At 42.3% G+C, this 12,978-nt stretch overlaps 1 protein-coding gene across 1 annotated transcript in view; it reads right to left on the reverse strand.

Annotated features, from left to right (window-relative positions):
* Positions 1-12,341, reverse strand: part of HIVEP1 (human immunodeficiency virus type I enhancer binding protein 1) — a 136,188-nt gene extending 123,847 nt beyond the window's left edge. Inside the window, 1 exon segment of the mRNA XM_015413986.1 lies at positions 12,274-12,341. Within this exon segment, the coding sequence (XP_015269472.1) occupies positions 12,274-12,319 (46 nt within the window). The 5' untranslated portion in view covers positions 12,320-12,341.
* Between the last annotated feature and the right edge of the window lie 637 nt (positions 12,342-12,978).

Genomic DNA, 12,978 nt, shown 5'->3' on the forward strand with positions numbered 1-12,978 from the left:
TCCCCTGTGTTTCTGAAAGTCTAGCAGTACGCCTAGTTTCATGACAAAAATTCTGGAAAATAGAATTATATGCAAGAAAAGTTATATGTAATGTAGAGATATTATCTAATAAATATAACTTTTCCATACCCATACACACTTCTATTTGAAAATTCCACACAAAACAACAACCTATGAGGTGGTCCAAACTATTACTTCGGGCGCAAGACTTTCTGTAAGCAACACACTTTGCTAATTAGGAACTACACATATTGTAGCATGAAACGTACCAAGTGAACCGAGGAGCAAGAGAGTTATAAACACAACTATTCTGACCTATCACTTCTGGCAGAAGCCTAATTTTATCATTTGAAAATACTGAGCATTTGCATTCAAAAAATTTATATTTCTATCTAGAAAGCTTCAGTGAACCCAGCAATTTCCATTGACACTTTTATTCTCCTATTCATATTTGAGTTATTCTCATATTCTTCTAACTTTCAGACTTTGCAGGGGGGGAAAGCCCACCAGGAAGGTGAAAACTTACAGAACAAAAGAAATAGCATAAATCACCGACAATTCAGTGTGAGGAGGAACCTTCAAGGCTTTGTATAAAATATCTAGACCTTCATCACGGCTACAGGAACTGATACAGGATAATGGTTAAAAGTATGCAATAAATTGAAATACTCAGTTTAAAGGCTGCATGTGTTATGCATCCTTGAGTGTAAGCTCTACTGAACTCAATGGAACTTGCTTCCAAATACACATGCATAGGATTGCTGAAGTCTAATGTCAGCCACATAGAATCATAGAGTTGGAAGGGACCTCCAGGGTCATCTAGTCCAATCACCTGCACAATGCAGTAAATTCACAAATACCCCCCACACCCCAAGTGACCGCTGTTCCATGCCCAGAAGATGACAAAAAAACAACAACCCTCCAGGATCTCCAGCCAAACTGGACTGGAGAAAAATTGCTTCCTGACCCCAAAGTGGCAATCAGCATTTCCCAAAGCATGTAAGAAAGGGCCACAAGAACAAAGCACTGATGCAACCCTTCCTGTCCTCCCTCTCATGATCTGCCTAATTTCACAGAATCAGAATTGCTGTTGGACGGCCAACTAGCCTGTTTAAAAACCTCCACGGAAGGGGAGCCCACCACCTCCCGAGGAAGTCTGTTCCTCTGAGGATCCACTCTGTCAGGAAGTTCTTCCTAATGTTTCGCCGAGAACTGTTCTGATTTAATTTCAACCTGTTGGTTCTGGTCCTACCTTCTGGGGCAACAGAAAACAACATACTCATCGACTGACTACAGACAAGCAGCTACTACTCACCGTCCCAAACCGGTGGAATGGGGAGGGCGACACTGAACTATTTTATCAGACTGCTGTACTCATTACATCACAGGTAAGACTTGGAGCACTTTTCAAGAGAACTGTGTTACAATAATATCCAAGGTCCACACCTACCCCCTTGAGAACCATTTCATAAACATATTGTGAACTGAAGGTTCTCACCTTGCCTCTAAGTTCTGTCCTCCCTACTGGGGGTAGTGTTATTCCCCAGATGGGCAAAACAGATATCTGATTCTCTCCTGGCTACCCCTCCTCTTTCTGGCTCACCCACATGTGCTGCTAGGTCCTAAGATCTAGCCTGAAAGGGCTCCATGAACAGTATGCATATATCAATACTGGAAAGAAAAATATTGAACTTAATGGGGCTAAATATTTTCCTCCAGGCACAGATTTTGCAATACGGCCTCCTAGACCTGATCCATTGCAAACACAGATGGGGCTGCATCAAGATGTTCCGCAGTATGTTCGCTCCGACACTGAAACACACTTCCATTGGAACTGGATTGTCAGAGGAGCTCTGCTGGTTTTCCGATTAGAATAAGAAGGTTTTTAAATAGATCCAGATGGGTAGCCATGTTGATCCGAAGCAGCAGAACAAAGCCTGGGTCCAGTGGCACTTTTAAGACTGGCAAAGTTTTATTCGAGCTATAAGCTCTCGTGTGCACGCACATGGAAGTTTATACCTTGAATAAAATTTTGTTCGTCTTACAACGTGCCACTGGACACGAACTTTTGAAACCTTTAAGACCAACAAAGTTTTATTCAAGATATACGTTTTCATGACCAGTGGTACCTTTAAGACCAACAAAGAAAAACGAAGTTTTATTCAAGGTATAAGCTTTCATGAGCACGCACACTTCTTCAGATCTGAAGAAGTGTGCGTGCTCATGAAAGCTTATACCTTGAATAAAACTTTGTTGATCTTAAAGGTGCCACTGGATTCAAGGTTTTAAAAGTCCTTATATTCTTAGGCCTACTAAAGACCATGTCTGTCTCCCCTCTCCTACTGAAGGGCTTCCTTTTGCTCTGGTGTTGACCAGAATAATAATAATAAATTTGTAAAAGGTCATTGGTTTTTTAACTAGTCACCAGTGTTCCCTCTAAGCTGAGTTAGTGTGAGCGAGCTCACAGTTTGTTAGCCTCCAGCTCACATAGAGATGTAAAATTTCTGGAAATTTTGAAGCTCGGGAAAAAACCCGGGTTTTTTCCAGTTTTTTCAGGAAAAAAACGGAAATTTTTGGGGAAATTGAAAAAAATGCTACATTAGCATTTCTTTTGTCTTTTCTAGATTGAAAGTCATTCTGTTACTTTAGGAACATAAAATATGACTATGGACATTTTTACTTGGCATGAAATTATCACAACTAGCAAAAATATAGTGTATCCAAACAATTATTACAAACAGAATACCCACCCACATGCAAAAACAAAACTGAAACCTTTGTATTTTCTTCTGACAATAGCACCTCCTAAAGGAAGAAATGTATCTTGTTCTTGCATTGGAGAGTTCAGTTTGTAACCTAGGACTTGCTTGTCCTCAGTGCACAGAAATTAGATCAATCTGATACCATTATATATTTATTTTAGAAATGATTTGGAAAATATTTGAACACCTTGTCTTAAAATATTTTATTAATCATGTTAAAATAAAACGTTCCATAATCAATTGTTTTCTTTTCTTTTTTCAATTTTTCCAACTTTTCGGGGAAAAAACCAAAAAAGCTTCAGGGAAAAAAACGGGAAAAAAACGTTTCCCCCCCCGAATTTTTCCGGTTTTTTTCCGGGCCTTCACATCTCTAGGGAACATTGCTAGTCACCCCTAAAAGAAGAAGAAGAAGAGGATTTATACCCTGCCCTTCACTCGGAGTCTCAGAGCAGCTTACAAACTCCTTTCCCTTCCCCTCCCCACAACAGACACCCTGTGAGGTAGGTGGGGCTGAAAGAGCTCTTTCAAGGACTGCCCTTTCAAGGACAGCTCTGACAGAACTATGGCTTGCCCAAGGTCATCCAGCACCTGCAAGTGGAGGAGTGGGGAATCAAACCCGGTTCTCCCAGATTAGGGTCCATGCTCCTAACCACTACACCGAACTGGCCACCACTCCATTTATTGGTCAAAACCTGTTCAAGCATCAACAACTAATGTGCAAACAAGGGTCCTCCACCTTCCCAAGGATTTTTTAATTTATTTATATGCCAAAATATCTAGAGATAGCATACCAATTACGCGTACAAAAAAGCCATAACCTTTAAAAACATGTATATCTCTCTACAAATAGCCAATTCTGATTTCCATTACAGTGTTCAATACACTAGATCATTTGTATTCAAATGCATTCTCTAAATTTTTAGATCTTAGAGGAAAAGTCAGTCGAATCGTACAAAAGCCGCTTTCCCAACCATTCATTTTTCCCAGGAGTTCAAGACTTCTCCCAATGGCAAGCAAAAAACTAATCAGGCAGAATATAGTACAGTATCTCTTAGGATAATTCAAGAGCAGTAATTCCACAGAGCATGAAATGTTACAGCCAAAGCGCCTAGATAAATCATTTGAAATCGTTTCTCCAAAAGCCGATGCCTTAGACATTTCCACCACATATGGTAGAGGCAAGCACATCTTCTCCACAGTACTAACATTTCCCATTATGGCTGTTAATATATTTTTGCCAGTTTCTCTGGCAATTGGTGCCACTTGTGATACTCCAGAGGATTTCTCAAGCCCCCGCAGGCTTCCCTGCAGAAAGGGAGGGTTGAGCTGGAAGAAGAGCTTTCCCATCCAGGCAATCGCACACCCCAGTAAGGTAACAGAGAAGGGGGCACCCTCTTATTTGACTCAGAGCCCCCTGTCCCTTGCGATGTTACCACCTAAGATGCAAACAGTGCAATCCTAAACAGAGTTACGCCCTTCTAAGTTTACTGAAATAAACTTAGAAGGGCATAACTCTGTTTAGGACTGCACCAAAAAAATATGTGAGAGGGACTTATACACACTTCAGACCAGTGTTCCCTCTAAGCTGAGTTAATGTGAGCTAGCTCACAATGTTTTAGCCTCCAGCTCACACATTTCTGTCTTAGCTCAGGAAGGATGGCTCCGGAGCCAACTGATTTATGCAGTAGCCAAATCGCTCGCTCACAACTTTAATGCCAGTCGCTCACAAAGTAAAATTTTTGCTCACAAGACTCCACAGCTTAGAGGGAACATTGCTTCAGACTCCTGCAAAACGAGAGGATCTCAGCTACGTCTCTGAGCCACGAAAGTGGTCTTTGGGAAAGAAGAGACTGGATTTATATCCTGCCCTTCACTCGAAGTCTCGGTGCGGTTTACAATCTCCTTTCCCTTCCCCTCCCAATAGACACCCGATGAGGTAGGTGGGGCTTAAAGACCCCTTTCGAGAACTGCTCTTGAAAGAACAGCTCTGAGAGAACTGTGGGTTGCCCAAGGTCACCCAGCAGCTGCATGTGGAGAAGAGGGGAATCAAACCTGGTTCTCCCAGATTAGAGTCCATGCTCCTAACCACTACACCGAACTGGCTATCCCTTTAGTTCTGATCTGGCAAATGCCCCAAAGTTCTGCAGGCCAAATACATCATGCAAGATGCCCTTTCTTACCTGGTAGGAGCCAGGTAAGAGAAAACACTCCTGCCTTCCTTTGTTGCCAATATGTCACAGGGGAACCCTTCCTTCTGTCCCTGGACCGCTTGGCCTCCGTGAATCTGGGCCCTCCCCAGATGAGGCAGTCCTTAATTTGATGGGATTGCGTCAAGGAGAAAGGATTGCACAACAGTGAACTTAAGTTTGAAACAACTGCAATAAATTATTAATGAACAAAGTCAGGCAAATCTAACTACAGACCCAGAGAGAGAGAGTTCAAGAGAGTTTCTCTTGTCTTCCATTCTCAAACCCCAGGAACAGCCCAAGCACGTTGCAAAACATTTTAAAAATTAAAACAAGTCAAACTCACACGGTATCGTAAAAAGCAAATCATAAAAAAACAAAACCCTGTAGCCACCGTTATATTACCTAGTGGGTAAGCAGGGGGCTAAAGAGACAATCCTCCTAAATGAAGACAGAAAACACCCTTGATTCCTGCAGGAGTGGGAGTAAAGAGACTTCAATTCGGCTTTTCCTGGAAGATGCAAAATACCAGCCATTCTAGAACCTGGAGAACATACATACATAATTTCATGGAACACATGACCATGGACTAACATTTTGTGGAATTTTCCCATGTAATCAAATGTCAGATAGTTATTTATTTCTACAGCACCATCAATATGCATGTACAAGATGAAGGGTCCCTGCCCCCAAAGTGCTTACAATCTAAAATTTGCTAAAACAATGTTGGGAAGGGAAGGAAGGTGGAGGCAAGGACAACTGACAACAGGTATCTAGTATATAAAGGCTTTGCTGCTTCACAAGCATTGCATTTTTAGGAACCAGAAGCTATTTGAAGTTGGACATCCTTAGCTCAGCAGTTATTTTTCAACCAGACAGAGAACAAAAAATACTGCAAGATTTAGAATATAAATCGTTTCGTGTAGTGGTTAAGAGTGGCAAATTCTAATCTGGGAGAGCCAAGTTTGATTCCCTGCTCCTCCACATGCAGCCAAGCTGGGTGACCTTGGGTCAGTCACAGTTCTCTCAGAGCTGTTATCTCAAGAGCATTTCTCTCAAAGCTCTCTCAGCCCCACCTACCTCACGGGGTGTCTGCTGTGGGAAGAGGAAGGGAAAGGGACTGTAAACCGCTCTGAGACTCCAAGTGAAGAGTGGGGTATAAATTCAACTCTATTTCTTTTTCTGTCAGCAAATAGTGGACTGGGCTGTAATCCTATGCAGTTACAAGAAATAAGTCTTACTGCATCCAGCCAGATTTACTTCAAAGTAAATACCCCTAGGACTGCATTGTTAGACACTTAACATTATTCTGCAGTATTCTACTAAGTACAAATGGAAAATCTGAAGACAGATCAGAGATATTAGTGGTAAATTTGTTCTACTTTAGTTGGTCTAGTGTTTTCCCTCTGAAGGGGGGAGAAACTGCCAATTAAAGTGGAAACACAGTCCTCAGTGGAAAAACTGACAATACGAAATTGTTATTTAAGAGAGAGGTTCTTACACAGAGAGCTCTAACGAGCCCCATGCAGATATTTCCATCACATTCAAAGGTAAGTTAATGTTTTGAGTAGTGGGATATTTACACAATTTACAAAATCTCTAATTTGCTTTTTAAAACTGAGATATTTAAATCAGTTATCCCGAAAATAGAACAAAATTCAAGTCCAGTGGCACCTTTAAGACCAACAGTTTTATTCGGTATAAGCTTTTTTGTGTGCATGCACACTTTTTCAGATACATTGAAATAGAAGTTACCAGCCCGTATATATAGGTAGATGATGAGCAGCAAATTAGCATACAACATAATGAAGATGTTTAACAGATGCAAGGACCAAATAGGATTAATAAACTTAGTTTATATGTTAATTCTGGGGGGGGGGGGACAGTGAAGGAAATAAATATGTCGGAGATTGATCTCTTTCACAAGTACTGGAAGGAAAACCTTTCCTTGTGCACAGACAGCCCCCCCCCCAATCTCAAACAACTCCTCACCCGCAATAATACAACATCTAATTTGAATACCGACACTCCTACCGGAGCCTGCAATAAACCCAGATGCCAACTTTGCTGCCACATACAATCGCTGAACCTAACAGCACCAATTACACCATCTCAGGCTTATTCACATGCTCCTCTTCTAACTTTGTATATGCCATTAAATGCCAACAATGCCCTTCAGTTCTCTACATACAGCAAACAGGTCAAACCCTATGCCAAAGGATGAATGGGCACAAATCTGGCATCAAGAATCACAAGACTCCGAAACCTGTAGGAGAAAACTTCAACCTTCTAGGACATTCAATGGGTGACCTCAAAGTAGCTGTTTTATTGCAAAGGAACTTCAGGAATAGATTAGAAAGTGAAATTGGTGAGTTGCAAGTTATTACAATACTCAGAACAATGGAATCCCCAGGACTTAACAGGAATATTGGTTTCTTATCTCACTACATATGCTAACCTCATTCTCCCCAATCCCCCAGAAGGGCCATTTTATTTTATCTCTTATTTGGAATAATGGATTAAAATAGTAGATTGTAATGTAATGAAGAGTAGAAAGTGGAATGTATTTCTCTGGTCTGGGAACAGGAGAGATAAACCGGCACAGCCAATCACCCCACGTCAAAGAAGATGCTGTAAGGTTGACTCCATGCTTGAAAGGACAGGGATCACAGGGTCTCAATCAATTACTCTCAGCATTCCACAATTAAGGATACAGCAATCTCCAATTTTGACATATTTATTTCCCCCCAGAATTGAACCCAAACAAATGGTAACCATATAAACTAAACTTATTATTCTTGTTTGATCCCTGAATCTGTTAAACATCATCATTATGCTGTGTGCTAATTTACTGCTCACCTTCTACCTATATGTACAGACTGGTATTTTCCACTTTTGTTTTGGTCTTCGTCTTGATTCTAATTGACCCTTCCTGACAGCTAACACCCCCTCCTATAGGTAATGGTTGAGGAAATTCTGTTACACTGTATCTGAAGAAGCGTGCTTGCACATGAAAGCTTATCTCTTCCCTTATATATAAGTTTTCGTGTCCCTCTTGCCCACGCTCCCGCAGCCTTTGGCTCCCTGACCTGTCATTCAGACGGTGTGCCAATGGCTGCAGCGTCTGGCATCTTGCGCTCAGTGAGCTCGGAGCCGATGGAAGGGGCAGACGGGACCCTTGGGGAGGGGATCCGTGAATGGAGGACGGATCCAGCATTCCTCCCTCATGCCATCCCGCCGGCTCACCTCTCCTCCCCAGCGACGGCCGCTCGACCTGGCTCCACCTCATGCACCGCCTCGTGCTTTTTACGATGGCTGAGAGGTGGGGCAGGGGAGGAGGACTGCGGAAAAGCCACGTGGCCACAGTCGAAGCAGGGTGGGAACCGCCCAGGTGGAGGACAGCAGACAGCCGCCCATCGTGCTGCCTACTCTGGACCCAGCTCTGCAGCTTCACGCAAGTGCCGGTCATGGGAAAGAAAGGGAGGCGGGGGAGAGGAGGGGGCGGTGGCAACGTGGCTTCTGCTGGGGGGGGGGACGACGCGGTGGTAGTGCTGACACGGGAGGCGGCAGGAATGGAGCCTGGCCGGGCCATGGGACAATGCAGAGGGACAACATGACGCGAGCGACAGCCTTGGGCGCCCAGGCAGATCACTGCGTGGGGCCTCCACGAACCTCAATACGGCCTTACTTTTCTCGTACTTGCTTACTCTTTCTGCTATGGGCCTTATTTCCTAGTACCTTGAATAAAACTCTATTGGTCTTAAAGATGCCATTAGACTCAAAGTTTGCTTTCAGTGATAGTTATTGGTAGGTGTCTCGAGAACTGTTTTCAGGGCTGGTGGCTAGAGACAGGGTCATCCCTTTAGTGGTGGACCCAGGACAGGATCCTCCCATCTCTCTATAGTCCCATAAGGTTTTCACTACTGATCACCTGGTCAGTAAATACTTCAGCAGCAGCTTGAGGATAAAACTACACTGAGCTCACGTTCAACCCCAAGCTGCCACTGCTGAGAACATGAATGACAGGCACTGATGCTCATAGGATTGGTAGTTTCCTTGGGATTTTACAATCAGGATAAAAAAAATGAACTCCAGATTTTGAAACGCACCTACCCTGAAGACTGCAAGCTGTTAGGGGATTTCAGTGCTGATGAGATTTCCAAGGCACTGAAGGACATCAAGAGCAGAAAACCACTAGGCTTTGACTGCATTCATAATGAGATCCTGATCAACAGTGGCACGTGCACTTAGAAGTGGCTCACAAAGTTTCTCACTGACATCATGAGAACAGGAAGACTCCAAGGGGAATTAAGAAAGCAAAGATAGTTGTTATTCTGAAACATGGAAAATCAAAATATCTGGCAGAAAGCTACAGACCTATTTCCCTTCTGAGCTCCTGTTATACACTTGAGAGGCTAATCCTGAACAGAATCGGTGATAGAATTAATGAACATGTCCCTACAGAGCAAGGAGGATTCAGACCCCATCATAGTTGTGAAAACCAGGTTCTCAGCTTAACAACTTTCATTGAGCCAGGATATCAGAAGTGTTTTCATCGATCTGACTGCCGCTTATGACACAGTCTGAAAGGACAGTCTGCTGTACAAGTTTTCACAAGTTTCCCCCTGCAGAACATTATTTCAATTCCTAAATAACATGCTGAGAGATAGAACTTACCAAGTAATTATGGGTCAGTCAATCAGCAAGCAGAAGAAACTGAATAACGGTCTACCCCAGGGTTTGGTCCTCGCTCCAGTTCTTTTCAATCTATACATCTCTGATGCTCCCAAGACATTATCCAGGAAGTTTGCTTATGCCGGTGACATGGCAATTATAGTACGGCACAAATCAACTAAAAAGCCTGAGGAAAGACTCACTAGGGACCTTGACATTTTGGCCGATTACTATCGTAAATGGCAGCTTACCCCAAGTCCAGGAAAAACAGAATGCTCCTGTTTCCATCTCAATTACAATCTTGCCAACAGTGAACTGAACGTCTACCTTGACGGCTCCCAACTTACGCACAACCATACACATAAGTACCTTGGCATTATTCTGGACAGGACCTTGAGCTATAAACGCCATCTTACCAATGTAGCAATGAAAATATGCACGCAAAATCACATCCTCCAAAAATTATGTGGTACAACTTGAACTTGAGGTGTGTCTACTACAACATTTAATGCTCAGCTTTGGGGTTGGTGTATAGTACTGCGGAATATGGTGCTTCAGTGTGGCTCAACAACCTCATGTCCACAAACTTGATATCAAATTCAACACAACAATGAGAACCATCATCAGATATATTAAGCCTACTCCGACTACCCACGTTGTGCCACATTGCTCCCCCACATCTCCAAAGACAAGATGCTCTTTTTCGTGAATATAGAAAGATCACTGAAAACAGAGAATTGCCTATCCACAAAGACATGGCTGATGCAGGCCTATCCAGACTAAGATCCCGACACCTAGCAATAAGGTCCGCACAAATCCTGCAATCACAACATTTTGATCTAGGGAATTAATGGCTGCAAACATGGATGCAATCAGTTCCACCCAATATCCATAAACATCAACAAGAGGCCCGCAGGATTTGATTTGCCGTGTAAAGTATGAAAGACAGCAAATAAAATACGAACAGGCTTTGGCAGCTGTGCAGACCTGTTGTTTAAATGGGGCAAAATACCAGGACCTGAATGTGATTGTGGTGCAGCCTGCCAAACTATTTTCCATCTGTCACAAGAATATGAGCATCGTGCTTTCCAAGGAGATGTGACAGAGCTCTTTCAACTCCCCCCAGCTGCGATTGAGTGGATTAAAAAATTAGATATTAGGATTTAGGGGGATTGCCCAATCAGTCTGCATACCCAGTGAATCAACTTGGTTACATATTTTTATTATTATATGCTTCCTGTGTGTAACTCTGCCATATGATAAATAAATAAATCTTTGGGAAGTGCATGGTCTGGGCAGTAGCCCCAATTCACCCTCCCCAAGGGACAGCTGTGGGTAAAGAACTGCTGTGCGCTACACAGTGGGTTCTTTTGGTTTTTCTTAGGGTGGACTAAGTGGTATGTTACTATTATCAAGACTTTTTAATTTGTATATTTATTGTTGTTAACCTTAGCAATGGGTATTCTTTTGTTGGCCACAATGAACATCTCAGAGAAAAGGCAGGCTACAAATATTTTAAAATAAATAAATAGCAAGCCAGCAACAAAAACCAAACACACACATGCCTCCACCATTGCTGACTACGGACTTACAAAAATCAATATTTTGCTGTTATCTGGAATATCATCTTTGATTTTTCTTCCGTTTACTGTAGTTTCCCTGAAAACTGGTCAGGTCTTGAAAACACCAGAAAGCTATTCCTAATGCCATGGGTGCCTCAAGAAAAGCTTTATTAAAGTTTGCATCCTGTAAACATTAAGCCCACATCAATTTCAGTCTTATAATAATCTCTTGCCTAAACAAAACTTACAAATTCCATCCGACACCATAACCCCTTAAAAAGAACAATTTCCAAGGGACTGTGTGCCATGTTTATATACTTTCTCCAAAAAGCCATCTCTACAGCTGTTACAAAAATAACCTGGTAATTAAAACCCAAAACACCATCAGAGAACATGTTCACCACAACTGATAAAAGCACGATCAGAATGTGCCAGTTTTCCTGCTGGTCTCCTCTTCGGCAGCTCCGCTTACCAAACTACAAACATTTCTTTAAACCAAGAGACACATTTACAAGCAGTCTGAAATTTTATGGGGGGCGAAGGGAAGGGAAAGAAAAAGAGAGCAGCCATGCTAAAAGAGAAAGATACATTTGGAGGCAAAGTCACTGAATGCACGCTAGATTTCCACCACCACCCTATCCTTACATATTAAATACAATTGAAAAGAAGGCCTCTTGCAAGCTCTGGAGGTGAGCCATTCAAGAGGGAGGGAGGTTGTATTACACTGCTAAATGTAATATAGCCTAGGAATTCCCACTCTTAAATACAGCTCTAATGTTCTGTGGGATTTTTTAATAGTGACTACAAGCATAGCTGTCATGCTAGTCTCAAAGAACAACAGGTATCGGGACAATTCTGGATCCCATTCCAGTACTCTTCCTTCATGTCTAACAATTTATATGCTGCAAGGGAACTGATGGCACTACCAACAGTTACTGCAAGGGAACTGATGGCACTACCAACACAGTTAAGCTCAACAACGGTGCCATTTCAAAAATGGTACAAACGTCATTCAGTGATTAAATTCAAACTGCTATACCTAGCAAGGAAAACTTTGGTGGCCCTCCTACAACAGAACTTCTTTCTTACCTCTCAGATTTCTAGGATTTATTTGTTTTGTTCGAGGCATTCTCATCCAGTCAGACAATTTTCCAGCAATGGAGAACAGACCAGAAGCAGCTCCATAAACATCCCAGTGGGGTCAGTTAATCCACATACTGGAGGAGGAAAAAGAGGGGGGGGGGGGGAATTAGATATGGCCACAAGTAACAAACATAGAAGTGCCATGTCATTTATGAATGTCACAATTTGGAACTAGATGGACCTATGTTATCCAGCTACGTTTGGCGGTATCTTTTGCATGGAAAATGTGCAACTCCGTACTCTTGAGTTCCAACAAAAAGTAAGTGGCAATGTAAAATCCCATTGATCAATTTGTTCCTAGAGCCATCAGTAACAAAGTCAGGATTACAAGTGAAATAGTGACATGGTTTTATAATTACTGCTTAACATGTTCCTTTATAAATTACCAAGCTCTCCCCCACCCCCCGGAACAGACCACAACTGAAACACACATGGTTGCAAATTTGCAATACACTAGCCCAGCTTTACTGAAATCAATTATTTAGAAAAATCCAGAGTGAGCAACTCTCTGAGTAATAACCAAAGTGATCCTAATGTTGCAGCCCACATATAATGAACCTATTGGCAGACAACAGCACATTCTCACTATAATCTGAAAGCACTTTGTTTTAGCTTTCACCGGATCTTTTGTATTCCAGACTTGATGCAGCA

Source organism: Gekko japonicus, unplaced genomic scaffold, assembly GCF_001447785.1.
Source record: "Gekko japonicus isolate JY-2015 unplaced genomic scaffold, Gekko_japonicus_V1.1 scaffold2143, whole genome shotgun sequence".
Classification (NCBI taxonomy): domain Eukaryota; kingdom Metazoa; phylum Chordata; class Lepidosauria; order Squamata; family Gekkonidae; genus Gekko; species Gekko japonicus.